General features: G+C 35.2%; 1 protein-coding gene across 1 annotated transcript; it reads left to right on the forward strand.

Annotated features, from left to right (window-relative positions):
* Positions 1-251: 251 nt before the first annotated feature.
* LOC113494103 (apyrase-like) lies at positions 252-16,125 on the forward strand. Its single transcript, XM_026872254.1, has 11 exons — positions 252-586; positions 7,468-7,690; positions 8,046-8,243; positions 9,219-9,349; positions 11,976-12,126; positions 12,607-12,733; positions 13,809-13,966; positions 14,215-14,296; positions 14,884-15,042; positions 15,426-15,580; positions 15,985-16,125. Exons 1-11 carry the CDS (start codon positions 267-269, stop codon positions 16,108-16,110), a joined length of 1,830 nt encoding a protein of 609 aa, XP_026728055.1. The 5' UTR covers positions 252-266; the 3' UTR covers positions 16,111-16,125.
* The last annotated feature ends 10,950 nt before the right edge of the window (positions 16,126-27,075 follow it).

The following is a 27,075-nucleotide window of genomic DNA, read 5'->3' on the forward strand; positions in this document are numbered from 1 at the left end:
AGGACAAGCGTTTGTGTGTTCCGCGAATAACTTGCCTGAATCTGGGTGCATATTACTTGAATGTTTGTAAAACCTCCCGCGACACAAGGATTAAATTCCTTACTGCGGGAGTCATTTTTTCATAAAATATAGAAATAGGGTTAGGGGTCCCACCATTATCCAAGCAATGTATAGAAATTACATTTTGTTTAAAAAAACACGTGACTTTGATCTGTCATCCCTATACATTTCATGAGCGATTTCCATTGACGTTAACGATAGTAGAAATGTCACTTAGCCAGGGGCTGTTGCTCACGTCCACAGACGCAAAATTCTTTGCGCATTCAGCGGGCAACATCAATAAAGAAACATTCCGAGTTGAGTTGCTCTACTTCCCACCTCAGTACCCATCCAGTCGCCGTGCAGATCGCACGCGCGTCCGTTATGTGAATATAAAAAAATATTTAATAAACTCTTTTAAAAATAACTGTAAAATGTTGGTATTTTGGTGTTTAACGATTTTAGTGGGATATGTGCATGGTTTTGCGTTGCCTTTCGAAGGGCTCTACCCATTGGATATAATTCACTACAACGATTTCCACGCAAGGTAATTTCGCTCTATTTTTTGACTAATCACTTTGTTTAAATTAAACTGTGTTTATTATATTGTAATCAATTGAGTCATTATTATTGTATCGACATCTTTTATTATTAAAAGATAAGATTATTTCATAAAATTATACATAGAAACGTGTTTACGAAAGTTAGCCCCAGGGTCAATTTTTATTTCAAGTACACTTGAAATTGATCGTTGAATGAACACTTATTATTGACTCTAATTTATCGTTTATTAACGTGCGGCTAAATTTTATGATGACCTTTCATTTTTCGCGTTTAATTTATTAAACGATAGTTTAACATAGGCTGTAATTTATTTCATCATCTTTCCATTAATGGGTAAAAATACACTCTTCGGTTAGGTTACCCGATAAAGATAACTATATTTATCTGTCAGAATATGATAATTAGGATGTTACAAACGTTTCGCTCCATAATATTCAGCCTTCGTCCTTTTCTGATTCGTTTGACAAAAAGACACCTTGTTTCAAGAGCGATCGGGGTGCAAAATTTTGCCGTTTTCAATCTACCACTTATCTATGTAAATCAATATAACTGACACTTATTATCACAATATTAATATTTCCAAGCTACTCTTGGCGTGTTTGTCGTGCTACCTGATAGGAATTTATGCGACAGATAGTCATCAATATGCGTAAAATATTGTATTCCACTGAAACGGTTGAGATGGGCAAATAGCTCTATCTGACCCTAAAATACATAGTTTGGGAGTAGATGGATAAGAAGATTATTTGTGTACTTTCGTCTTTTAAATTATTTTCGCTTGCCCCACGTTTTTTTATACACTCACTTTCTTGTTTGTTTGTCGCTCCGGTTTGATCTTTGCAAATCAACTTTGAGGCATTTTCCGATAAGAGAGCAGGCTAAAATTTTCAGGATAGCTTCAAACCCGATGGCAATGCAATTTACAAAAAATGTTTGGGCGATTTTGATAAAATTTGGATGGTCGTTTAAAAACGTGGATTTTTAGATTTTTCAAACATATTTATTTTTATGACCAGCGGATCTATCACCACGTCTTACAGTAATATTATTAGGGTTGTGGAAGCGTGACAGCGCTACATACGGCATAATGCGACATCTCTCTTCCACACCTAGAACTTACTCTAAGACCAAAAATCTGTAAATAATTCCAGAATCAAAACATGCAAAGCCTTTATAGCAAGCAAAATCTAAAACGATATCTCCAAGGAATTTAATTAAAATAAATTAATGTTGGTGGATAAATTAGACTGCAAAAAAGATCTTGAGAACTAAATTTCCTTGTACCTAGTTCATACCACGTCATGTTGTTTCACGTAAGGTCTAACCTTGCATGCGACTATGGCGTAAGTTATTATATGCTTTAGAAACATATTACAATATGCATAACAAAACTGTTACAGTTACATTTCTTGCTATCACATTTATACGTAAGTTATGATTTGTCAACCGGAGGCGAACCTATTGCAATAATGTTTTGCAAGAAAGAAGTGTAGTAAGTCAATTTTTTTGTTAGAATATTGTAGCGTGCTGTGATTTTTATAGGACCTTATTCATCATCGTAGCCTTTTCCCGAATATGTTGGGGTCGACTTCCAGTCTAACCGGATTCAGCTAAGTAGTTCTCAACCCAGTTACCTGGGCAACACGATACCCCTTGGTTGGACGTCGTAGTAGTAACGTCGTCAAAGATTTATGAATAACAACCGGGACCCAAAATTTAACGTGCCTTCCGAAACACGGAGGAACTCGTTATGACAAAGATGGTCACGAATCTACGGACCAACCGCGTCAAGCATAGTTTAACCTGTGATCGATCCACGTATGCAGTTATAGCTTAGCCACGAGCTCCTCAATAAGATCTTATCTACCTATTTTTTTTTAACAATTATGATTTACATATCCACATACAAAAAATATAAATAGGGCGATGTACAATTTCTTCCACACTTAAAAGTCATCACGAAAGCATTTTTTCTCGTACATTGAAACACAAATAAAGTACTTAGGTAATCTAATTTTAATGACAACGTCTTCATTATCGTAATCTTAATTGTGTTAATGTTATTGTAACGAAAGATAATATTGAAATTTCTGTTTACTCGCATGTATTTAATAACGGTTCACTCATGCTTATTTGTCGGGTTCGCCCGACCAGTTTCGGATAAAACAATTTCTCAAAAAATCAAGTCACAGTCTTTTTAATGTAATCTTATTGGGATTTTGAAACGCAATTTTAATTCAAAATCATCTTAAATATCTCTGTATTCACATCTTGAAAACCACGCAGACAAAGTCGCAGGCAACAGCTAGTCTTAAATATGTCTATATACAGAACGATTCTAACATTATTATTTTTACGCCGTTCATGAACATCTTCATTATTTATCTTATCAACACATTTCTGAATAATCTCTCGCAAAACATTCTGTATAAATATTTATTTGTCTTCTCTACAACAGTATTGAATGACTTATCATTTGTGTGTCAATATTTCTCGGTCTTATAATTCATCGCGGAATGTAGATAAAATATGTTTTTATCAGGTAGTAGTGTGCTCACCGACACAAAAACGCCGATGACGTAGCACGGCGGTTCAGGTCAGGAAAAGTCAGATTACCACTACCCATATCCTCCCCCGGAGTTGGTGTCCATGAGGATTCCCCCGCTGTATTTGTTGAAGCCAGGTACCGTTCCTCAATGAGTAAAGTTTAATCTCCCTTCTACATCGTAATCATATCAGATAACTAAGCATCACCTTTTAGAGATATATTATTGGAGTTACAAATCCTTGTTTAGAACCGCAGAAACAGCAGTGGATGATCTAATATATAAAATTCTCGTTTTACCGTGTACGTAATTTAACTCCAAAACGGCTAGACCGATTCTCTTATTTTCGTGCATATTGGGAAGCTGTATGAATCGGACAACATCTATTTTTCATAGCAATACTTTTTATACCTTTTTAAACTCATTTGTATGGCAAAAAAACGTTTGCTGTGTCAGCTAGTAAGCTATACAAACGTATTAATTTGACTCTCATAGAAGAATATAAATTATTGAGTTTATGCTGAGAGTTTCCTTCACGTCTCAAAGCAGTATCATCTGTTATGAAAACGAGATACCACTCCATCGCGGATCACACAAATACTAGTGCGGGGTCGAACCCTCTCTCCGTCACTTGCATTAGTTTTGCCATGGCGACCAAAACTACTCATCTATCCGTGCAGTCAATCGTGAACTAAAACTATGTTATCTATCTGACTGCTCTTATCAAGAAACTTATTAGTTCTCATCTAAACTTCAACCTGAAATAAGTTTGAGCGTTGCTAACGTTAGCGTATAGGTCAGCTATTTTAAGATACTGTAGTGTTTAGGTATTTCCACTATAGGTCATCACAGTTGACATCTATAAGTACTATAACTTTAATATTGATTGTTGGAACCATGGACTACCTATATTGGTGTTGTATTTAATTTTAGTAATCCTTACTAATATTAAAAATGTGAGAGTGTGGATGTTTGGATGTTTGTTACTCAATCACGCAAAAACGGCTGAACGGATTTGGATGAAATTTGGCATGCACATAGAAAAGAACATAGGCTACCTTTTATCCCGATTTCTTAAGTAGTTCCCGAAGGAAAATTAAAAATGTGTGTAAAGAACAAAAAGTCTTAACTATATCTTTTAACCACGCGAATGAAATCGCGGGCAACAGCTAGTAACTTTATGATTTTAGGTCTCTGTACACGTGGCAGGGCAGTTCTATTATTTACGGCGAGTTCTTTTTTGTATTTCAACGGAATCCTCATGTACACCCGCCTGATCGGGGATAGCACTGGTAGTCTCAGACTCTTACTGACTATACCTGAACGCCGAGTGACGTCATCCGTGTTTGTGGCAACTTTAGCCTTATACGAATATCCATGAGTTCATATGACAATATTAACTTATTGACAACTATTGACTGTTTTGAATGAAAACCACAGCCGTCAAGATTATAGTGGTGGCAGCTTTTAAAGAAACAAGTATAAAAATACATATGCTTAGCAACAAAAATAATATATTCACGCCTTTCTCTTCCTTAATCGGATGTTGTTAGAGGCATTATACACGTGCCGGAGTCGGGTACTGCCCGACATCCGATAATGAAGACTATTCTAAAGACTTTTTATTATTTTAGAGGCTTATATAACGAAATTATATTGTGAAAAGATCGCTTTTAGACATAGGTGCTGAAACACGAAATTACAACGCTAAATTATTACTATGACTAGGCAAGAAAAAAGCGTAGAAATAAAGAAAAATTACAAAAAAATATCTGAAAGTCATTATTGCTATGAAAAATAGAAATTTAAAGGTATAATAGAACATTGTTTTTGTACGATATTGATACTTGACTAAATCTACACATTTAATTTCGAAAGGCCGCTACCGGTCAGTGTAAAGGCACTTAAAAAGTCAGTTCGGTTGTTGACCTTGGTTGTCAGAACACGAAAATGTCAATATGATAAAACTTATGTAGAAACAGCTGTTTTAACAATGACTTGTAAAAAGGCGTTAATTGTCATTTCTTTATTTTTTTTATTAATTTTATTTGCTTTTCTTTTTTAGTTATGGTCTTGTTGCCCAATTGCGTCAGAAGGATTGTATTTTGTATTTATGCAAGTCTGAATATTATATGCAGGCAATAAAGTTAAAAGCTTTTTAAAATACGACTATGTTCCCGTATTAACATTATGTTGTCGATAAAGGTTTTTATCGACCTCAAGAAGGATTAAGCTCTCATCATCGTGCTAGCCTTTTCCCAACTATGTTGGGGTCGGCTTCCAGTCTAACCGGATTCAGCTAAGTACCAGTGTTTTACAAGGAGCGACTGCCTATCTGACCAAGTTGGATGTTCTCAATCCGTCTGTATGTTTTATGTATGTTACCTCCGAACTTCGGACTGGATGAACGGCTTTCGTTGATTCTTTTTTAATTTACGTTAGTAAATTTTGAATTAATTGTCATTTGGTCCCATAAAAAATCATCAAGTTTGGCTCAGTAGTTTTATATTTGAAGTATGTCGCCTGCTTTTGTATTTATAAAATAAAATACCTATTAAGTATTTTAAATCTTCACATAATAGTGGCGTGTTTTACGTCCATTTAAAATCCCTACTTGTTATACAACTATTGGAGTATTACGAATTGTAATTATACATTTAATAAGTGTGGTTAGTTTGCTAAATTCTTTGTTATCATAAAGAGATAACCTTGAAAATGATGAAACGATGTTACATGTTTTATGATCTAGTACAAGCATAATATGTACTGAGAGTTCAGCTCATCTGTGCGCGCAGCTTTGTGTGTGTGCGATTAACATTATCATACTAGTTTTTCCCCAACTATGTTGAGTCCTGCTTCTAGCCTACCCAGATACAGCTAAATACCAGTGTTTCATAAGGAGCGACTGCCTGTCTGACTACAGACCCCTTAGTTATACTGGTTGTCAGACTCTCAGACCTCTAGCTTCTTCCCGATTGTTAAAGATTTGCCATTTACGTGCCTTCCAAAAGACGGAGGAGCTCCTTAAGACGTTGTTAGTCTCTCTTTATCGAATTTCCTTTAATCGATCAATGTGTGCTGTTGTACCATAGTCGGTGTTCATTACAGAAGCTTCAACTTGTGTGACAGAGACACACTAATGAAAGCTGTAATAAGTGCAGAATGTCAATTTATATTTACAAGGGTTGCCCAATGCCCATGGTATTGTTGACAAAGATATGTTAAATTGACTATACTAGTTTGGAAATCCTGTTTTTTATAAACATTATATTATTATGCTGCCAATCTTGTTAAGTGATTCAGACTTCAATATATAAAAAAAACTGGTCAGCAATCAGTTGCTTTCGACGGTCTCATTGGCCTAGCCTTTTCCCAACTATTCAACTATTAATTATATTGTTTTTTATAACTACCCGTCTAACCGGTTTCAGCTAAGTACCAGTGTTTTACAAGGAGCGACTGCCTATCTGACCTCCTCAACCCAGTTACCTGGGCAACACGATACCCCTTAGTTAGATTAGTTGTCAGACTTTTCAAGCTTCTGACTACCTGTAACGACTGGTAAAGATGTAGGAATAACAGCCGGGACCCACAATTTAACGTGCCTTCCGAAACACGGAGGAACTCGTTATGACAAATATGGTCACCCATCAACGGACCAACCGCGTCAAGCGTGGCTTAACCGGTGATCGAATCACTTATGCGATTATAGCTAAGCCACGAGCTCCTCAACGACGGTCTGTATGCTTTAAAGCGACACAATACTGTAATTATGTATTGAATCTAACAATTAATACACAAAAATAAATGAATAAAACCACGTCATGCTGAAAACGGTTGTGAGGAAAATTTCCGAAACTCTTTGTTAAAATACAAATGACTTGTGATACATCCCATATTGTAATGCAAATGTGTATATTTCGCAATTATTTAGGGTACACAAAGAACTTTGTCGGATTGCAATTCATTATTATGTTAAATATTAACAATTTACAGGGATATTTCACAGTCTGGTTGAAATTAAGTGAATGAGTTTATAAATTCGTAAAATCTTTAAGGTTATTATTATGGCAAAGAATTAAAAAGTTAAAAATATTAAATAATATAAATATTCCACAATTTTCACACAACGCCATCTAGTGTCTTTAACTCTGACACCAATTTGTAAATTGGCCTAGCCTTTTCCCAACTATGTTGGGGTCGGCTATCATTCATTTGTAAAAAAAAAATATACATCGACCATACCAAAAAGAAAGATACGTTTTGCCAATTTACAACTTTTCAATTTCCAGTTCTAACCAAATCCTTATTTTTCCAGATTTGAAGAAACCTCAGTAGATACACCAACATGTAGGTACAACAACAACTCCTGTATCGGCGGCTTCCCGCGCTTGTACCAGGAGATCCACACTCTGTTGCAAGAGAAGCCACACTCCTTGGTCCTGAATGCTGGTGACAGCTTTCAAGGAACCTACTGGTATACGCTGCTGAAGTGGAGCGTGACGCAGGAGTTCATGAACCTTATACCTCATGATGCTCATGTAAGTATGAGAAGGGTGAAGAATATAAGAAACTCTTTGATGATAGCTTTTTCTTGTTCCTGCTTTCGTCCTTTTTCGTTTGGATTTGCAGTGGATTTTTTCTTCCATTCTGTCCTGTCACTCTTCATGCTATCACTAACTTTTCTTTCATATCACTTTCACACAGTCCATCCATCTTTTTTTTGGCCGCCCTCTATTTGCCACTCCCGGGTTCGATCCCTGCTTAGGACAAACAATTGTGTTATCCACGATTGCTAGTTATGAGACTGGTTGCCTTTGTGTATACGTCACTTAAATACTTATGAAAGTTTTTGTGCAAAAAACTGTTTTAACTTCTAAAAACATTCTCCTTCAGGCGATAGGAAACCATGAGTTCGACGATGGTCCAGACGGGCTGGCGCCCTACCTCTCCGCTTTGAAGGCCCCAGTACTAGCTGCTAACATGGACACTAGCTTGGAACCAGTATTAAATGGCCTATATAAACCACACACTATCGTGAAAAGGAAAGGGAGGAAGATTGGAATAATAGGTCTTATTACTCCGGATACTGCTGTAAGTAATAATTATTGAAATATTTTTTTTTTGTCTATAGTTCTTCTCTCTTCTATGATAGGTTACAGTGGGATAAAACCGTTGATAAAACAGACCGGTCAAGACTAAATCTCAATATGATTAACTAGATGCTGAGCACGGGCCCGCGTTTGTTCCTCTTTCACGCAAACACCAGTGAAAAGATTTTGACAAAACATAGATAGTTTATAAATAGGATTAACGAAAGGGATAATTTTTATCCCTGTTTTTGTTTTCGTGGGATCCATTTTGATTTGTGCTGTTTTATAAAATGTTTTATAAAAGTAATAATGAATAAAGCATCTATCATTAATATCAATACATGTTAGTGACTTGTCTATTGTAAGTAAGTTTGTGATCATTCAAAACAGTAAACATATTTATTTCATATATCGCGAATAACTGAAACATGTATCTCGTTTCCGCCATTGTTAATCTATGCGTGATACCTTAGTATCATTTGTCAATCACGTATCTCTTTGATGATGTTTCAATAAGTATCTCAATGTATTTTATCGTTTTGATACGTTACAATAGTGTGACTGAGGTGTTATAATGTGTCACGAATGAGATAGGTAGTTTGAGATGATAATATTGTGGAAATTCTGTTTTAGTTCTGTTTGCTTGAGTCGGATTCTCGACATTGTGGTTCCGTAGAAATAAGTCTAAATAGAAACCAATTTTGAAAAAAAGCTTTTCCTCATTTCATTTGTTTAAATTATTATAAGTTTTTTTTTCAAGAAATTCCTAGCCTGTTAAATTATTGACTTTAACAAACGATGCTTAATGTTTTCTTTTTGTTCAAATTACTATCAATGCAAATTGCAACTGGTAAAGCTAAAGCTAGACTTAGTTTTAGCAAGAAATTAATAAATATAAAAAGGTGTAGGTATACCCCAAGAACCTGCACTTAGCAAAATTATTTCTTATTTCAATTCACATATAATTTATTCACAGAAATTATCATCGCCCGGTAAAGTAAAGTTCACTGATCCGAAAGAAGCAGCGAGACGCGAGGCAGAAGCTCTCAATGAGAAAGGAGTCGACATCATTGTTTTACTGTCTCATTGTGGACTTGAAGTTGACCAGTAAGTAATCTACTATCTGTCATCATTAATCTTCCAAACCTTTTTCCGATTGTATTGGATTCGCACTTAAGGGAGGTTACGGGTTACTCAAGCGTATTCATCGGTATTTTAAGACTAGTTTGACTCGACACCTTGTCGCGCTGTCAGCTCATGTTAAAGACTCCGGTATGGTCTATAACTAGTTGGGCAATCCATGCATATGCGTGAGTCTACTGTTGCATCTATTAAGTTTGAATTTCTTGAGAAAGTTAATATAAAATGTGGAAAGCGGCAAAGCGTGAATCATCCTCGCGAGAGTTACTCTACAACATTTTGGATTCGGTTTTTAGGACTGCATGAACCGATTTCGTTGACAAAGGTTCTTTTTTATTTAATAAGAAATTTCCCGTCGTATGATTCCATCAGATCCCATCAAATCATCCAGTGGTACTTAGTATTTTTTTATTTGAAGTCAGCTGTGTTATTTTTTGTCAAAAAATATGATCCAAAGGCTGTCAAAGGTGTACAAATGGCAGCCGTAAGAAATAAACACACATTGATGAAGTTAGATCTAAATTGTAAAAGGTGTGTCTTTGAAATCAAGTTTTCATTTTAAATAGTCCGTTTTGAGGGCACACTTTACAGTAATGTCACACTGAAGCTATTTTATTTGGGATGAAAAAGAACAAAACAAAGAAACATGACGCCTTGGTAACAGATTAAGAATTTAAGTCTTAAAATAGAATTTTTATTAACGCAATTAAACAATACTTCATAAACAATTGAACAATGAAAAAGAAATAAAATCTTCATTTTAACATTTAATAACAGGTACACGACTTGAAGACCTCGTATTTGCTACAATGTATAACAATTGATATCACATGGTAGGAGCATGTGAGGTGATCATAAGGAATTGAATTGACTAGACAAGTGATGTGACCTATAACAATAGGGGTTAGGTACAGATCAAATAGATAGACAGATCAAATAGTTGCTTGGTAGAAAGGATGAAAGATGTCATTGTAGACAAATCTCGCATAAACGGCACTATTATATTCTATACATTAATATTTTATTATCTTAAACCTGAAGAGTTTTTTACCATTCCGGTTGGATTTTTGTAACTTCCCGATAAGCTAGCAGGCTGAAATTTTCTGGGTAGCTTCAAATCCGATGACAATACAATTTACAACTATAAAAATGCTGGACCGATTTTGATAAAATTTCAATAGATTGAACATTTTAAAAAGAAGGTAATTAGATTTTTAAAATTTATGAATTTTAAATATTACATTTAGGGCCGATTTTTCAATCGACAGATAACTTTTATCTGACGAATAAGTTTGACATTTTGACAGCTTTTGTATAGAAAATATATTATGTCAAACGGCAATATTTATTCCTCAAATAAAAGTTATCTGACGATTGAAAAATCGGCCCTTAGTCAAATGCCCTATTGCAGGTAATATGAGAAATATTATTCCAGTCCAGGTGTTTTGCATTTCAATTTCGAATGGCCCATATTTACCAACTAGGTCTCACATTTTAGATCCGAGATACAGAACTCAGAACCTCACTTGTTAAGTCTAAGTAGGATATCTTTTTATCGTTCGCTTTATCTTAGTGGCTATTGTTAGAGAAGACAAGGACGGGATGCAATCACTCAATTAGGACACAAATAACTCACTTCTGTTCCACGTCAGATGATTAAATTAATATAATGATTCCTTTGTCTGCCATAAAAGAAGGCACTAACAGGAAAACAAATGTAGTTTACATGGTAACTAAATTACGATGTTTGTTCTGAATATAGCATCCTAACTTATAATGAGGTTCGTGGTACTCTACACGACAACATCACATACATTGTTCTGAACCCAAAGTAAGTTGCTATAGCACTTGTGTTATGGAATTCAGATACAACGAAGGTACCACAAACACCCAGACCCGAGAGAATGTAGAAATGTGAATTTTTACATTGACCCGGCCGGGGATCGAACCCGGGACCTCAGAGCTAGCGACACCTTGAAACCGGTGCGTGCGCCACTCGACCACGGAGGTCGTCGATAGTAATTAAATGTTGATAGTATTAGAAAACTTAAACTTTACAATAGAAAGCTAAGTAATATAATATTTTATTAACGACCAAACCACGCAACATACTTCAAATAAAAGCTACTGAGAAAACATTGATTAATGTTTATGGAAAATCCAAATTCAGTTCGTCAAGTTTGAAGTTCCAAATAAACAAACATAAAAAGAATATAGTGGAATTGAGAACCTACTCTATTTGGAAATCGGTAGATGAACTACAAAACAATAGCACTGAATAGGATTGGTAACGGACAATCGATTTCCCAATGCCTTGCACTTTTAAATTGGGAAAATTTTATGGATTTCTTCCGCGTGTAACTTAAAGGCTTAAATATTATTCTTTATATAAATTAAACTTACTATTTTTTGGCCATAATCAGTAAGTCAATGATCTTGATGTTTACACCTATTCTTATCTTGTGTGGTAATCTTACCCTACCACCTCCGGTTACGCGGTCAATACTACTGACCACTAGACCAACAGAAGAGACGAAGCAAATCTCAATTACATATTATCTTAAGTAATTTTGAAACAATATTTTGTTTTCAGAGAAATAGCTCGGGAGGTTGGTGAATATATAGACATAATTGTGGGGGGACACACGCATTCTCTCCTGTGGAACGGGGAAGCACCAAGTGGGGAGGCTGTGGCCGGACCCTACCCTGTGTTCATTGAGAACTCTCATGATAAAAAACATCAGGTAATAATGTAATCATGATCGTACTAGTGAAGACAAATTTGTCATATCGAGATGAAATGAGCATTGATAGAACACATTTTTGATCTGTGTATGCGTTTCCATATAGTTTGTTTAAAAAAAAACGACTCTGGTATTAAGACATTAAAACCATATGATGAGGAGAATTTCATAAACATGGACACTTGCACAATGATATCCAGATTCAAGACAAGCATTCGTGCATCATAGCAACGAGACGTGTAGCAAGTTCGATCCCCGCATTCTGTGGGTTTGGCGTGGCGACCACTCGGATACCTGTGTGTAATAAATAGTGCATAGTAAATACTACTGAGAAATGTGTGTACTATGCCTATATAGCTTGTAAAACTACATGTTTGGAATTGTTAATTGTTAAAAAAAATATGATAAAACTAGAATATACTAAGATACCGGTAAAAAGCGACTGAAAATTCTTCATTAACCAATGTCCTATTATTGCAGGTTTTGATCGTGCAAGCATCAGCCTTCACTAAATACATGGGCAATTTGACAGTGTACTTCGATTTCCGAGGGGACTACGTCAAATGGGAAGGCAACCCACTGTACCTCGATCGATCCATTCCAGAAGGTAACTTTTGTTATGGGTTTCAGAAACCTATGACCTAACTTTGATACTGCGTTGTTCATCAACCATACGACGAGGGAATACAATTGTATCATTAATTGTTAGTTTGAAGGGTCCTATAACAAAATACAGTGGTAAAGGTAAACAGAATGCAAATTGCTGTAGTTTTTGATCTTCCTTTTTGATATGGAGTTTCACAAGGACGTGTTCTAGGTCATTTACTCTTTCTGAAAAAATATTATGTCTAGATAAAAAAACATTAAACTGTTTTTCTCTTAAGACTAACGATAATTTTACACAACAATTTATCGTGATGATTAATATAGGTTATTTATAAATAGACTAACCTCTGACTAAATTTCGCGATGTTATGTTTATATTGATAGGGAGATAACCTCTCCTAGTTGCGAACTTGACACTAATTAATTATCTTGATCAGAAATTCATATGCGCTACGCATGTTGAGGTAAGACTGGGAAACATCTATCCTAAATGACATTGTTTTCAACGGGTTCCGTAATGAAAGAGCAAATATGCTGTCTGTGCGTCCGTCACCAGGCTGCATCTCATGAACCATGATAACTATACAGTAGAAATTTTACAGATTATGTTTTTCCTGCTACAACAATAAATACTAAAAATAAAGATCGAGGCTAACCAACGGTTGTTCCGGTCATAAATTTGTTGGTGAAAGCTATATAAATATGAGATGCGGCTTACAGTATTTTTTTTTGACTCGCACTTGACTGGATTTTTACATCGTGTTAAGTTATTAACGCTAGGGGCGTGGAATTACATAGTTTAAATAAACCCGCTGTATGGAGCTGCTTGAAGGAATCTCTTTGGGAAATAAATACCCTTTCCAGAAATCATTTTTTTTCTAAAAAGATAAAAGATTTGTTAAGACATATGTAATGAAAAAAGTAGGTTACAAGTAAGTTCATGCTAATTTTAAAGTGCGGTTTCTTCCGGTCTTCAAAAACGGGTAAACTATCATTGCGAAAGTCTAGCTTTCAGTTGGCATTAAAACACCAATCTCTGGACAAAAATCACTCAAGACCACATTTTTCTTTTCTAGACCCTGAGATTAAAGCCAAGTTGGCGCCATACGCGAAGAGAGTCCATGATGCAGAGAACGTCGCTGTGGGATCCACAGTCAACACCATGCGGTTTGATGACTGTGTCTTCGGGGAGTGCACCCTTGGAGACATGCTGGTTGACGCCCTGCTTGAATATGTAAGTTTTTGAACCATAGATGGCCCGAACAACGAATAAGAATTTGGGTATTGGAGTCAATAACTTATTCAAATAATGAATCTCTCTCGTTCCTGCAGATTATACTTCAAAATGGAAAACTTCCACAAGCTTTTGCTTTATCAAACTGATACGTATCCTTTACACTTCAAATATCTATGAGCGTTAATAAGAGGTTGTGTTTTTTGAAAGGGCTTGATAAATGTAATAAGAATGACTATTTATTTCAGGGCATAGAAAAAGTAACATCACCGTTCCCATATTTATCATTTATTCAACGAGGAAACATCAAGTCTTCGATCATGCAAGGAAGTAAGTTATCAATTGTGATAATTGAATTGCCTGCACAAATATATATAAATCTGCACACTAAATGAACAGAGGTCATCCAGCTGTTCGATCCCCGAATAGGACAAACATAAAATATGTGGTCCAAACATTTTTATGTCTCTCTATTTATGTCTGTGTAAGTATTATGACACAGACACAGGATCGTAAAAATTGGCACGAAAAAGGGGAGGCCTATGCCCAGCAATGGGAGGATAAAGGCTGTGGGTGATGATGATGATGAAGTATTGTGAAAGTTTGTTATTAAATATCCATGCCCTTACCTATATAAATTAGGTACACAGCTCAACTAAATTGTATACATAAGACCTATGTTGACCAATAGTTTGATTTGATCTGATCTGAGACTAAACGACATAAGATCTAAATTTCAAACTACGGGAGATGCTTTAAAAAAAATCTGCGTCGTGCTATACTGCTTGTGAATGTAGACTGAAATTTTGTTTTCATCCAGACTTTAAATAAACATTCGTTAACAAGACGATAATTCAGGTTCTCACTTCCCGTTGCTTAGTTGCAATTAATTTACATATGAACAACTTTCTTCACAGCTATAACTGATGGCTCAATTTTCGAGCTTTTACCCTTCAACGACCGCGTTGAGCTTTTTGAATTGGAAGGAAAGTACGTGCGACAAGCTTTGGAGAGGAGTATGTTTGACGCGTGGGGATACAACCCGTTTAAAGGACCTTGGTTACTTCAAGTTGCTGGTAAGAAGACTAAAATTTTTCATTATGTTAATTTTTGCACCCACCAAGTTTAACATACATATGGCGGTTTAGTTAAGATAGCTTGACCGGATTAATCAGGAGCAATTTTTTTTCCAAGAAATGTGTGAAATGCCATTAACAATGATGAAAATAGGTTCATCATTCACAATGATCGAATCAAGAAAAGAGAAGTTCCTAATAGAAAGTAGGTAGACCACTAACCCAATGAGTTCTTTGCCGGTTCTTCTCGATGGGAATGAAATTTTGAAACCGCGCAACTAGAGTCACTAGTTGCAACCGCTTTTTTTAAGCCAACTAGGAATAAAAACGCATTTATTTCTCTTTTAATCAAATTATCTTACTCATGTACATCTTTATTCCAGGCATCCAAGTAACATACAACGTGTCGCTACCAGAGGGTAGTCGTGTCACTTCTGCGTCGGTCCTCGATAAAAGCACGCCGAAGCCACTGGATGATAACGCCACGTACATTGTGGTAGCACCAGCCTACCTGGCTGATGGAGGAGATGGATTCTCTGTAAGTTTCAATATTGCTGACGTGTAGAATGCAATATAAATCTTTTACTTTGCAATGAGAAGGTATTAAGAGGTAATGGGAAGCTCTAATACTGCTGCAGTTAAAAAAATGGGACGGCAGCTACGCCATGTAAAACGCCATCTAGAAGGTTGTGGTAGAACCCGAGAGCTTTTACTTGTCCTGTGAAGGAAGTTGCAAAAAAATCTATCCATCCATTTGGGAGTTACGAAACCATAGGCGAGATATAAACTCATAAGACTAATAATTCCCAAGAGTGCTGGAAGGCAAGCTGATAAAAACATAAAAGCTAATCATAATACAGTACATTGCAGTAAAATAAAATACCTTTTTCCACATCAAATCAAGCTCAGAGTGATTGTTTACGCTGTCCCTTTTCATTCCAGATGTTCAAAGAAGGAAAGAAGAATGCTGCAGTAATAGGCCGCGACCAGAAAGTTTTGGAGAGCTACATCAGAAAATATTCGCCTTTGGACATCAAAACTGACGGCAGAATTGTTATCAACAGTTGACTGAATTAATTTAATGATAACACGGATTAGTTAGTGCATGGAGTGATTATATTATACACATCATTTGGACGTTCCAGCTTTATCTAACTAAAATACGATTTGTTACAACGTCGCGTCATTAGGTCTTACCAAAGATAACCCCAAGAATTAATATTTTTTGGGTTCCGGTTCGGAAATGGAACTCTATTACAGGGCACCGCTGTCTGTCTGTTTGTCTATCAGTCAGTAGACGGTGGAATTTTTTACAACTGTTGCTTTTCTAATATGGAATACTCTTGGAAATACATCATATGTGAACATTTGCTAGTGTCCAACCTCAAATTTTTTCCAACCAAAAGATTTGGTCATAAGCCTATTTGTGCCGAACCCTCTTAGTCGCAAGTCCGACTAGAACTTGATCGGTTTACAGTCGGCTTGAAAAAAAATCAAAAGCAAGGTTTTTCATGATCATCATGAAAAACCTTGCTCATATTCGTGCACTGCTGGACATAGGCCTCCGATCGAGATCAATCTTCGGCTCAAAGTTATTTAGGATTTTTTAGACGCAGACACAAACCATTGCTTGAACATGATATGAAACGCTCCATTGCCTTACTAATCTGTGGTAAAACAAGACCTTTATACAGTTGGCAATAGTAACAACATAAATTGACCTTTCATACTTGCTTTCGTTGCGATTAGGTAAAAGGTCAATTATTTGACTTGAAGTCAACTGTAAAAGTCTTTAGGCACCCTATTGTACTAGCTACCTTTAAGATAAAAAATATGATTTTAATAATGTGATAATTGATCTTTCGAACTGATATTTCGCTATCTCGCTGTAAAACAGTGTCTGAAAACTGTTTTTTTCACGCTTTTGTAAAAAAAAGTTATTTGGATGTCGATAAAGGAGGCTTTAACATTAAATTATGGATACCGATGATTTAACAAAATTTTATTTGAAATGAGAAGTATCGTCGTGAAACATTAACAAAACTTATGTTAATACAGTAATAAAGTGCTCTCGATATGATGTAGCCAGAAGATAAAGTTTAAATCGGTGTTTCTAATGATGAGCATAAAACATTTAGACAAGGAGCTAGACAAATATATATTTGGAAACGGTACTTGGCTAAGCTTGTGGCTAAGCTAAAACTGCACGAAAAGATCGACCACAGGTTAACTCTACGCTTGATACGGTCAATGGATGAGTGACCAGGGATTTAACAAGTTTTACACGGTCTGGTCACCGGCTGTTAGTTGTACATCTTTGACAGACAATACGGGTAGTTAGAAGCAAGAAACTGACAACCAGTCTTATTAAAGGTTAACGTTTTGCCCAGGTCACTGGGTTGAGGAGGTCAGATAGGCAGTCGCTCCTTGTAAAATACTGGTACTTAACTGCATCCGGTTAGACTGGAAGCCGACCCCAACATAGTTGTGAAAACGCTAGGGCTGATCATGACTTGGCTATGTATCGTTTCTGAATATGGACGCAAATAGTAATCCTTTGACATTCTACCATAAGATATATTATTCTGTTAATAACAGGCTGTGTTTACAATTCCTATATTTTTTATTCTTTAGAAATAATATTCATACATTTGTTTGTAATTAAATGAAACCATCAGTCGCTGTATAGCTTAAGCACAAAGAAATCTCTTATATGATAACTTTGAAATGAAATAATTTATTTTGCAAATAGGATAGACGTCATCACTTTTACATGTCATTTTTTAAGCTAGCTGGAGTCGATTTTTCCTAACTGGCTTCCCTGAGAAGAAAAGTCAAAACAAAATTTGGGGACATCGCCTCTTTTAAATTTTGTAATAACAATTTTAAGTACTAAATGGGCCTATTTTATCGTGGTTTCCACTATGCTCAAGCTTTGCGACACTTTCTAACACTTTTAATGTCAACACTATTCTTGACTATTTTCTACGAAAGAGTGTTTTTGAAAATGATTTTCTACACTCGGATACTAGTCTTCACATTCATTTGTTTTGGTTGAAGGCTTTTTGTATATGAGGCAAAGTAATGAAAACAATACAACTATTTTTAACTCCAAGCGACTATCAGTACCTATACAAACTCTAGAGACTAATGTTGCCTTGTGTACGAAGGCCCTTAGTGATTTCATGTACAGTTTTAAAGTGTATACTTAGCACAAGTATTAGATTACTGCCCCAGCTACGTAATAATATACCAAATTTTTTCAAATACCAGAAAATTTTAACAATTTTCTCTTTATTTTTCCAATAAGTTTTTTGTATTTTCCACTTTGGGTGCCATCTTTTAGTCAAATGCATAGCTGTTAATTATATAAATTTATTTCAAATGTTATTTTTGTCTGTAATAAAGTTTGTTTCGTAATAAATTGTTTTAGAAAAGTCATTTGCTTTTCATTAACTCCTGAATTTTCCATGAAGTTTTTAAATGTAAAATTTTATGTACATTATTAAAATATTATATCGTTTATATTTTACATGGCTTCATATGCCTTTTTTGTGGGGGAGGTTTGAAAATCACCCGGTCCTTAGGCGATAAATAAAAGAGGGCGATGATCGAGTATTGTTGAATTCTAACCCCGTTCTACCCCGTAGTTCCTTACACCTTATCCAGAAAAACGACCAGTCATTAGCCTACAAAACAGAACTTCTGGGTCTGTCTAAACATGGACGAAATATCAGAACAAATACAAAAATCTTTTTGTAAGGAACCAACTGTTTAAAATAAAACGGTAAATAAAATGTCGAGACGACCTCCGTGGTGGAGTGGCGTACGCACCGGTTTCAAGGTGTCGCTAGCTCTGAGGTCCCGGGTTCGATCCCCGGTCGGGTCAATGTAAAAATTAACATTTCTACATTGTCTCGGGTCTGGGTGTTTGTGGTACCTTCGTTGTATCTGAATTCCATAACACAAGTGCTTCAGCAACTTACTTTGGGTTCAGAAAAATGTATGTGATGTTGTCCGCATTTATTTATTTATTAAAAATGTCACGTGCCATCAAAATACCACGGTATGATCATATTCCGTATTTCTTGTCATGGATGTTTAGAAACGTTTTTAACAAATGACGAAGCGTTAGTTCACTTGACGTACACAAGACAGTTGTTTTTTTTTCAAATAATGTATTATTCTTGTTGTTTCATAAAAAAATAACTACGAGGATTCGATTCTATAATTCGTTAATTGTTTTATTTATAAATAAAAACACTGCTAAATTGAGGTTAAGCTACTGTTGGTACAGTCATAAATTTGATAGGTGATTAATTAGCCTTTTACTTATATATACGAATCCCTTAAAATCTCTTTCATGTTTTAAAGGAACAAGCTTACGTGTATTATCAAACAAACATACGAGTATCCCTCATTCCAATGTTGTCCTAAAAAATCTTTCCGTCGCAGGCCTATTTTATCCCCCGGGCGCCTATTTTCTCGGAAAACACAATGGTGGGGTGTCAAATATGGATGAGTCTACACTCTCATTAGTACGCCGAATGCATCCCCCATTTACCTGATGGACTTTTTCCCCCTTTTTTGCATAAACACAAGGATGAATTTTTGATGAGAGCATGAACGTCAGTACGTATAATATTATGTGGGATAGGTAAGTACTTTGGTGTATAAATTATTGTATTTGAAGGTTGTATGTGTGTGTTTTGTACCGTACTTTTTATATCGTAAAAAATATTCCTTTAGAATTTACTAACAGTTTTTCTTTTTAGGAATTGATGAGACAAAATTGTAATGCAACGGTATTTTATCCATTAGGAACATGAAATTATATAAAAAATCTGGTTTCCTTGCTTATATTACAAAAAAACACATAACAACCATCTACTTAATGTCTGAATTAGTTCATTATTAAAACTTAGGTTTCTCTTCTTATCAAAAACTGTAAATGGTTAGAAGGACGTTAATTAAATTCAATTAAGAAAGAAATAATGACGACGAAAAGTTGCTGCAAAAAAATGTCTCAAGTTGGTCTCGAAAGTTAGTGTGTGAGTCTCGAATGTGTATGTGTGTTTGTTACCTCTTGACGCCCAAACGGGACGACCGATAACGATGAAATTTTGTAGCTAACAGCTTGGATTAACACATAGGCTACTATCAGTTTTCCAAATAAGGTAATATTTTTTTAGTTATAACTTTCATCAAAGCGGACGTAGACGCGAGCGGCAACTATTTATAATAATAAAATGCAACATGTATTGCGCCGTCAAATAAATAGCGGTCATGTCATGGTTCAAGAGATTTTAAAGAAACTAACAGCCTTCTAAAACCAAGGCTACAGTATTCTTAAATAAAGGCCGATCTAAAAATATATTGCAATTAAAAAGCAATCTTATTTGTAGTTGTAGCTAACTACAGATTTCAGTCTAGACTTTTTTAGTTTTAATCGTTTTTTAGTAGTTTTCATGATTATTAGACTTGGTGTGGTTGAGGTCACCACACCAAACCCACTGTGCATACATATGGTAGTGTTTCTTCTGAGTCTGGGTGTCATTGTGCATGTGATTTGTATGTTTAAAATAAAAGTCCTCACTGCGGGAGACGCATTCTTTTGACATTTGGCTAAATAATAAATGTCCAATCTTTTTGCCTTTTTAGTAGTTGCTTGGGATCAAGTATTAACAATCAACGGAATACTTTACCCTCGCATAGCATACGTCATCCTTACTTGTTTACTAATATTATAAATGCGAAAGTAGCTCTGTCTGTCTGTTACGCTTTCACGTCTAAACCACTTAACCGATTTTAATGAAATTTGGTACAGACATAGAGTTGACCTTCAGAAAGAACATAGGAGAGTTTTTATCCCGGACTTTTGAAGAGTTCTATTGGAAACGCGATAATACCTACCTCGACGCGGGCGAAGACGCGGGCGAAGCCGCGGGCGAAAAGCTAGTTTGTTATATTTATTCTCTTTGCATTCCTTCTTCATACCAGTTTGAGCGTTCAAGGTCATTTGTGCACTTTATAATGTACTGTCGTCGACTTAAAAGTCTAAGGAGGCTACCGTCATATCTTGTAATAGTATTATGCCGGAAGAAGAGGATGGCACTCTATGGCGTGTATAGCTCTGTCACGCTCACACAACCATAACGATATCACTTGAAGATGTGATGGTAGAGTCTCTGGTCAGTAGCGAGCGAGGTAAATAAACTGTGAATGGCTTGTCTTTTTTGTTTTTATCGTATTGTCTTCATGTATGGATTGTTTTTTTATTTCAACTTAGGCATCTAAGTACCTACCAATGTGACTTTACAAAAGCTATGTGCTTTTTTAATTAGTATATATTTTCTTTCACCATTTGTCAGTGTTGGGTGGTCGCTTATAAATATTAAAATCTGAAAGCTAAAGTCGGCAACCTGCAACGAGATGATCAGTTATCAATGCTCGAATCTTCCCTACATTGGAAGTTTCCTGTGTTTTTATAAGCCTGGATCAAACCTACAACACTTACACCTCTCGATAGGCCGTCTAGATTCAAGCTACAGATAGACATACTTAAATATTTTTCTAAATACATACACATAGATATCTATACTAATATTATAGAGAGGAAAGATTTGATTGTTTGTTTGTTTGTTTGGCACGACAAATCAGTCCGGTAGTTTCGACGACTGTTGCTTCGAAACAACTGGACCGATTTGAAAATTTATTTCACTGTTAAGAAGCTACATTAGTCCCGCTGAACATAGGCTGTAATTTATTTTCAAAAATATTAGGGTTCCGTAGGAAAATTGCGATGTTGCCAAAGGTGTAAAATCGGAAATCTATTTCTGCGTACGCTGCTAAAACTATTGATAATAGAACAAAATGATGCACTACGGGTTTGTAGATCTTTTTAATATCAAGCTTCTGACCACGCGGACGAAGTCGCGGACAACTGCTAGTTATAGATAAATTACACTTAGAGCAGAAGAAATGATCGTGCTCACAACATCGAAAACCGACCCCACGATCTCCGATATAGTAGACAGAACTATATAATACTAACTACCAGACCAACATGTCTTAACTCTAGTTAATAATTCAATATCAACAGAAAATAGTATTTAGAACTCAATAAAACATACGGTATCTTAAGACAACTACGTCAATTACTACCATTAAAGTCAAATATCACCCCTATAACAACTCAATAAGGTTGATTTTTGTACATCTTGATTACAAATAAGCCGTATCCATTATCCACTTAATTAAATACCTGTTTTCTATAGTGAAGGGTTTCAATTGCTTACGCAATTTGACGCGTTATTATATTCAAAGGTTAACCTTAAGATGGTTTTTAAAGGTTTATATTCTCGTTTGCTGTTTCTCAATACTCAATTCTTTATTGCAGATATGCAGATTCTTCAGATGTTATAAGGTCATCGTATATTTGTACTTAATTTGGCTTAGTAATAGCTATCGAAACTTCTTAAGTTTTATTAAAACAGGGATTTTATTTTTGTTGTAATTGTTCTCTTTCTACTGTGTTTACTGCTTCTTTTAATGTAAGAAGCTAGAATTTATTGGTAAGATTTTAGTGGTTTTTGTTAAATAGATCTTGCATCGTCACCAATTATTATGTTTTCCTCATTTTCATCGAATACAATTTCCGCAATAAGGATTTTATCCTTGTGCCGGGCACATACAAACATTCAAGTCACAAAGTCGTCAAGGCTTAGAACAAGCGGACGTGTATCGCACAATTTTTTTTTTATGGGAGGACCAAATCTGCAGTGCACATCTACCTAAGCAAATTTACAAAAAACTTATTGCTTATCATGTAATTTTTATTTATAAATTTTTGTACATAACATGAAAAAATAAACACACACATAAACAGTTGTTACAGCAAATTTAAACTATATATAGATACTAGCTGTTGCCCGCGACTTCGTCCGCGTGGTTAGAAGATATAAGTTAGAAATTTTTGAACGAAAGCCCTCGAAGATGAATATTTTTCCCCGGGTTTTGCCACATTTTCCATTGTATGTTGGCTCCTATTAGTTGCAGCGTGATGTTATATAGCCTAAAACCTTTCTCGATAAATGGTCTATTGAACACAGAAAGAATTTTTCAATTTGAACCAGTAGTTCCTCAGATTAGTTCAAACAAACAAACAAACTCTTCAGCTTTATATATTAGTATATATAGATATAGTTTAAATTCACGGCTCATGAGGTACAATCTTGTGACAAACAGACAGCGCAGTCTAAGTAATAGGATTTGTTATTACTCTTTGGGTACTAAACCTTAAGAAAAATCAACACTAGATAAAAGGCAATGTTTTCAAATCACTATCGCAGCCAAGGCTAAACTAAATTAGTTTGTTTTTTCTAATAGACTACGTGACAAATTTAAAAATATGACACACTATTCAACTATACACAAAAGATACAAAGCAATATGATAATTTTTAAGTCTCATTTTAACTACGAACTACGTATTTCGAAAAAGTCATTTTGAAATCGGTAGGGATGGAGGATAGAATGCGAATTACACAATTTTACATTTCATTAGTAAAGTAACCCACAAACGTATTAAAATCACATTATTTTTTCTTCATTAAGGAGGAGGTTCTCAATAAGTCTGTATTTTTTTAAGTTTATCACTGGATGAACCAATGTTCTTGATTCTTCTTTGCTGATAATGATTTTGAATGATGGCAAACCGAAGACTAGTTAAATGTCAAAAATATCAGCTTTACCTTTGATTGGTTATTTGACGAAAAAGTCTGTTTAGGCTGCCAGACAGATATTGCTAAAATATTGAACCCGTATTTTTTCGTTTATTTTGTGGACAAAAAATGAAGGGTATACAGTGATTTAGGTAAAAATCTCATGTGACGTCACTTACCAGCAAGCTCCTAACTAGCATTTGATGTTTTTAGCCTATTTCTGACTGTGTAAATTCAATTAATACTAACACTAGGCTAAGTTACTTTACTACTAACACATAATAATTATATGCATGTTTATCTTGTTTATTTGAATTTAGCCCCCAGTACTAAACTAGTGCTTGTGTTCCTAATCTTAATATTGTAAAAAAATAAAAAAACGTATTTAATATTATTTGATCTAGTCTTACCCTAATCTTAGCCCAATAGTGGGGCACTTAAATAACAGCTATAAATCCAAAATCTTCCGAGACATTTCGATTCTCGTCACGTGCCAACCATTCGAAATGCACGCTACGCTCACTCGTACACGTAATAAGAAAGTGAAATCTTTGCGATGATAAGTAAAAATATAAGTACAGTAAGTGAATGGCAACGGTATCACTTAACTAACAATAGCAGAACATCAGCAACATCGCTGGCAAAAATACCTAACGTTTGGAAATTGGTATAATGCGGTTTGTTAAAGCTAAATTGCTGGGGTGTCGCTTTTGAATGATAGGTAATACGGGTTTTAAATAAATATATTTTTAAGTCCGTATTTGTAGACTTCTGAATTTACATTTGAAGTAATTGCTGAATTTAGTAAGGTTATCGTAATTTGCCGTTAATTATACGAGGAAAGGTCAGCAGTGGTATGTAGGGGGATGGAGTTATTTATCATAATTTGGAATAGGCCTGAAGATAGTGATAGAGAATCTGGAATGATGTAAACCATTTTAACTATTTTACCCATAAAAGATGTGAATTCCCCTTGTATACAAAATAATTCTTTTTTTTTTTGTACAGTTATAGTACTTTTTTCGTAATTGCTTCGTGGTATGGCGAGGGAACCCGTATGTGCCGTATGTGTCCATAAAGATTCCCACGCCATATTCGCTCCCTCGGGGGAAGAAGTGAGTCAGATTCTTACTGACGTTGTTGGAGTTGTTCCTCTTGCAAGTCGTTATGGAACCTACTAATTATAATGTACGAATTATCTTCTTTTAAAAAGAAATCACTCTAATCAAAGAGTGGACCGGGATAGCTAAAATAGAAGAACTATTATACCGACCTACTGATCCTTCATTAGTTGGAAAGGCACTACTGGGAAAAGATTCTAATTCTAATTATTTCTCCTTTTCAAACTTATTTAACTCGAACCATTTTTCACTTCACCCACTAAATTCACTACTAATAATAGTATTCAAATACGATTGTTCTATTTACAAAGGTCTTTTCAGTTCTGAAACAAGGAAAATTTGTCACCATGCTTACGTGTTTCCATTCTTAGATTTGGTAGAAACTGATTGTCAAAAATAGAATTGAAATAGACAATTGATTGTATTTATGTGATATTCTATTCTTTTAACCGATTTCGAAAAAAGGGAGGTCTTTAACTGCTTGGGGTCGGCTTCCATTTTAACCGGATAGCTAGGTTTCAGAGTTTTACCAGGAGCCACTGCCTATCTCTCCTTCTCAACCCAGTTACCTGGGTAATAATACTGGGCAATACTGATAACCTTTAGAAAGTCTGGTTCTTAGACTTTCTAGCTTCTTACTAGTCGTTATGACTGTCAAAGAGCACGCTTGTCGTGATTCTGCGTCTCATGCAGACGCAGAATTAGGACAAGCATTCCGAGATCACACAAATGCTTGTCCTAGACGGGGATCGATCCCGTGACACTTCACGCACCGTGCGTTCTTCTTTGTGATCTCAACCACTCTGCTATCCGTACAGTCAATATAAATAACACCTAGGCAGGATCCACAATTTCACGTGTCTTCCGAACGGAAAAACACACCAACACGGGGGAATTCGTAATGCCATAGATGGTCACTCATCCACCGACCGTTTTAAGCGTAGCTTAACCTATGATCGATCAACTTGTGTAGTTGTAGCTTAGCTTAGTGACACCTTGTTTTTAATTATTGAACTCTACTTTTTAATATCAAGATGTCATGGCTTAAAAACTAACTTATTTCTAAGACTACTATTTTTATCCACGTTTTTATACACTTCGATTGAAAGTTTTTGAGAACACAAAAAATCCAGACTGATGATGTAGGTACAAAGAGTTTTGTATTTATAAGCCAATTCTTTAGAATATTTTTAATCGACTCCAAAAAGAAGGGGGTTCCCGATTAGGTTGGCATTTTTTTTATTGTAAGCGATTTTGTTCTTAAGTCATGAAAGCGTGATAGAATTATGAATGCACTTTCGATTTTGTTTGCATAGGATGGTAAGTCTATGCTTAAAATTATCAAGCTGCAGAAGAGAGTTTGTTTGTTTGAACGCTCTAATCTCTGGGACTACTGTTCCGATTTGCAAAAACTCTCAATTTTAGATAGCTCATATATTGAGAAAGGCCATAGGATATCACGCTATGACTAATATAAGCAGTGTATTTATGAAATATGTTACAAAAACGGGAAGAAGTTGCGTGAACTCCAAAACTACTAATCCGATTTCATGTGTTTAAAAAAAACATATCTTACATTTTCTTAAACACATGGGCGAAGACACGCTCAGAAGCTAGTGTATAGAATATATATTATAGATATTGAACCTTTTTTCTCTGTATGCTAAAATGCCAGATGTTTTATAACATATTTTAGTTTAATAACTTTAGTACATAAGATAGTAGGGAAGTGCTAATTTCTCGACTGTCACGTTTATACGTATTTGTGACAGTGCCAAAAGTTATATTTAGCCTTAGTGGACATAGATTTCACGGTAACGTGACGAATACGATCGAATTAGGAGACATTTCTGTGTTTTATTTTACGTTTCGCAAAATATTGGGTGAATTAAAAATATTTCTAATAAAAATTCTATTTAAATTCTTTTTTTTTGCATTTTTGCGCCGTCTAAATAAAATATAGTGTTATCTTTATTTTGACTTTTGTAGTTTTGCAGATGTTCTGGTATTTAATGTTGTTCTTTTATTAAAAAAGTAAATGTATATAACTATGACGTAAATATGAGCCTGACAATCTGCACAACATACATAAAACACGAAATCTGAAATAACACTCAATCAACGATTTTCAATTGACAATATTGGTGAATACAATTTACAATCACAAACTACAGCTGCTAAACTGCAATC

This window comes from Trichoplusia ni, chromosome 1 (assembly GCF_003590095.1).
Source record: "Trichoplusia ni isolate ovarian cell line Hi5 chromosome 1, tn1, whole genome shotgun sequence".
NCBI lineage: Eukaryota > Metazoa > Arthropoda > Insecta > Lepidoptera > Noctuidae > Trichoplusia > Trichoplusia ni.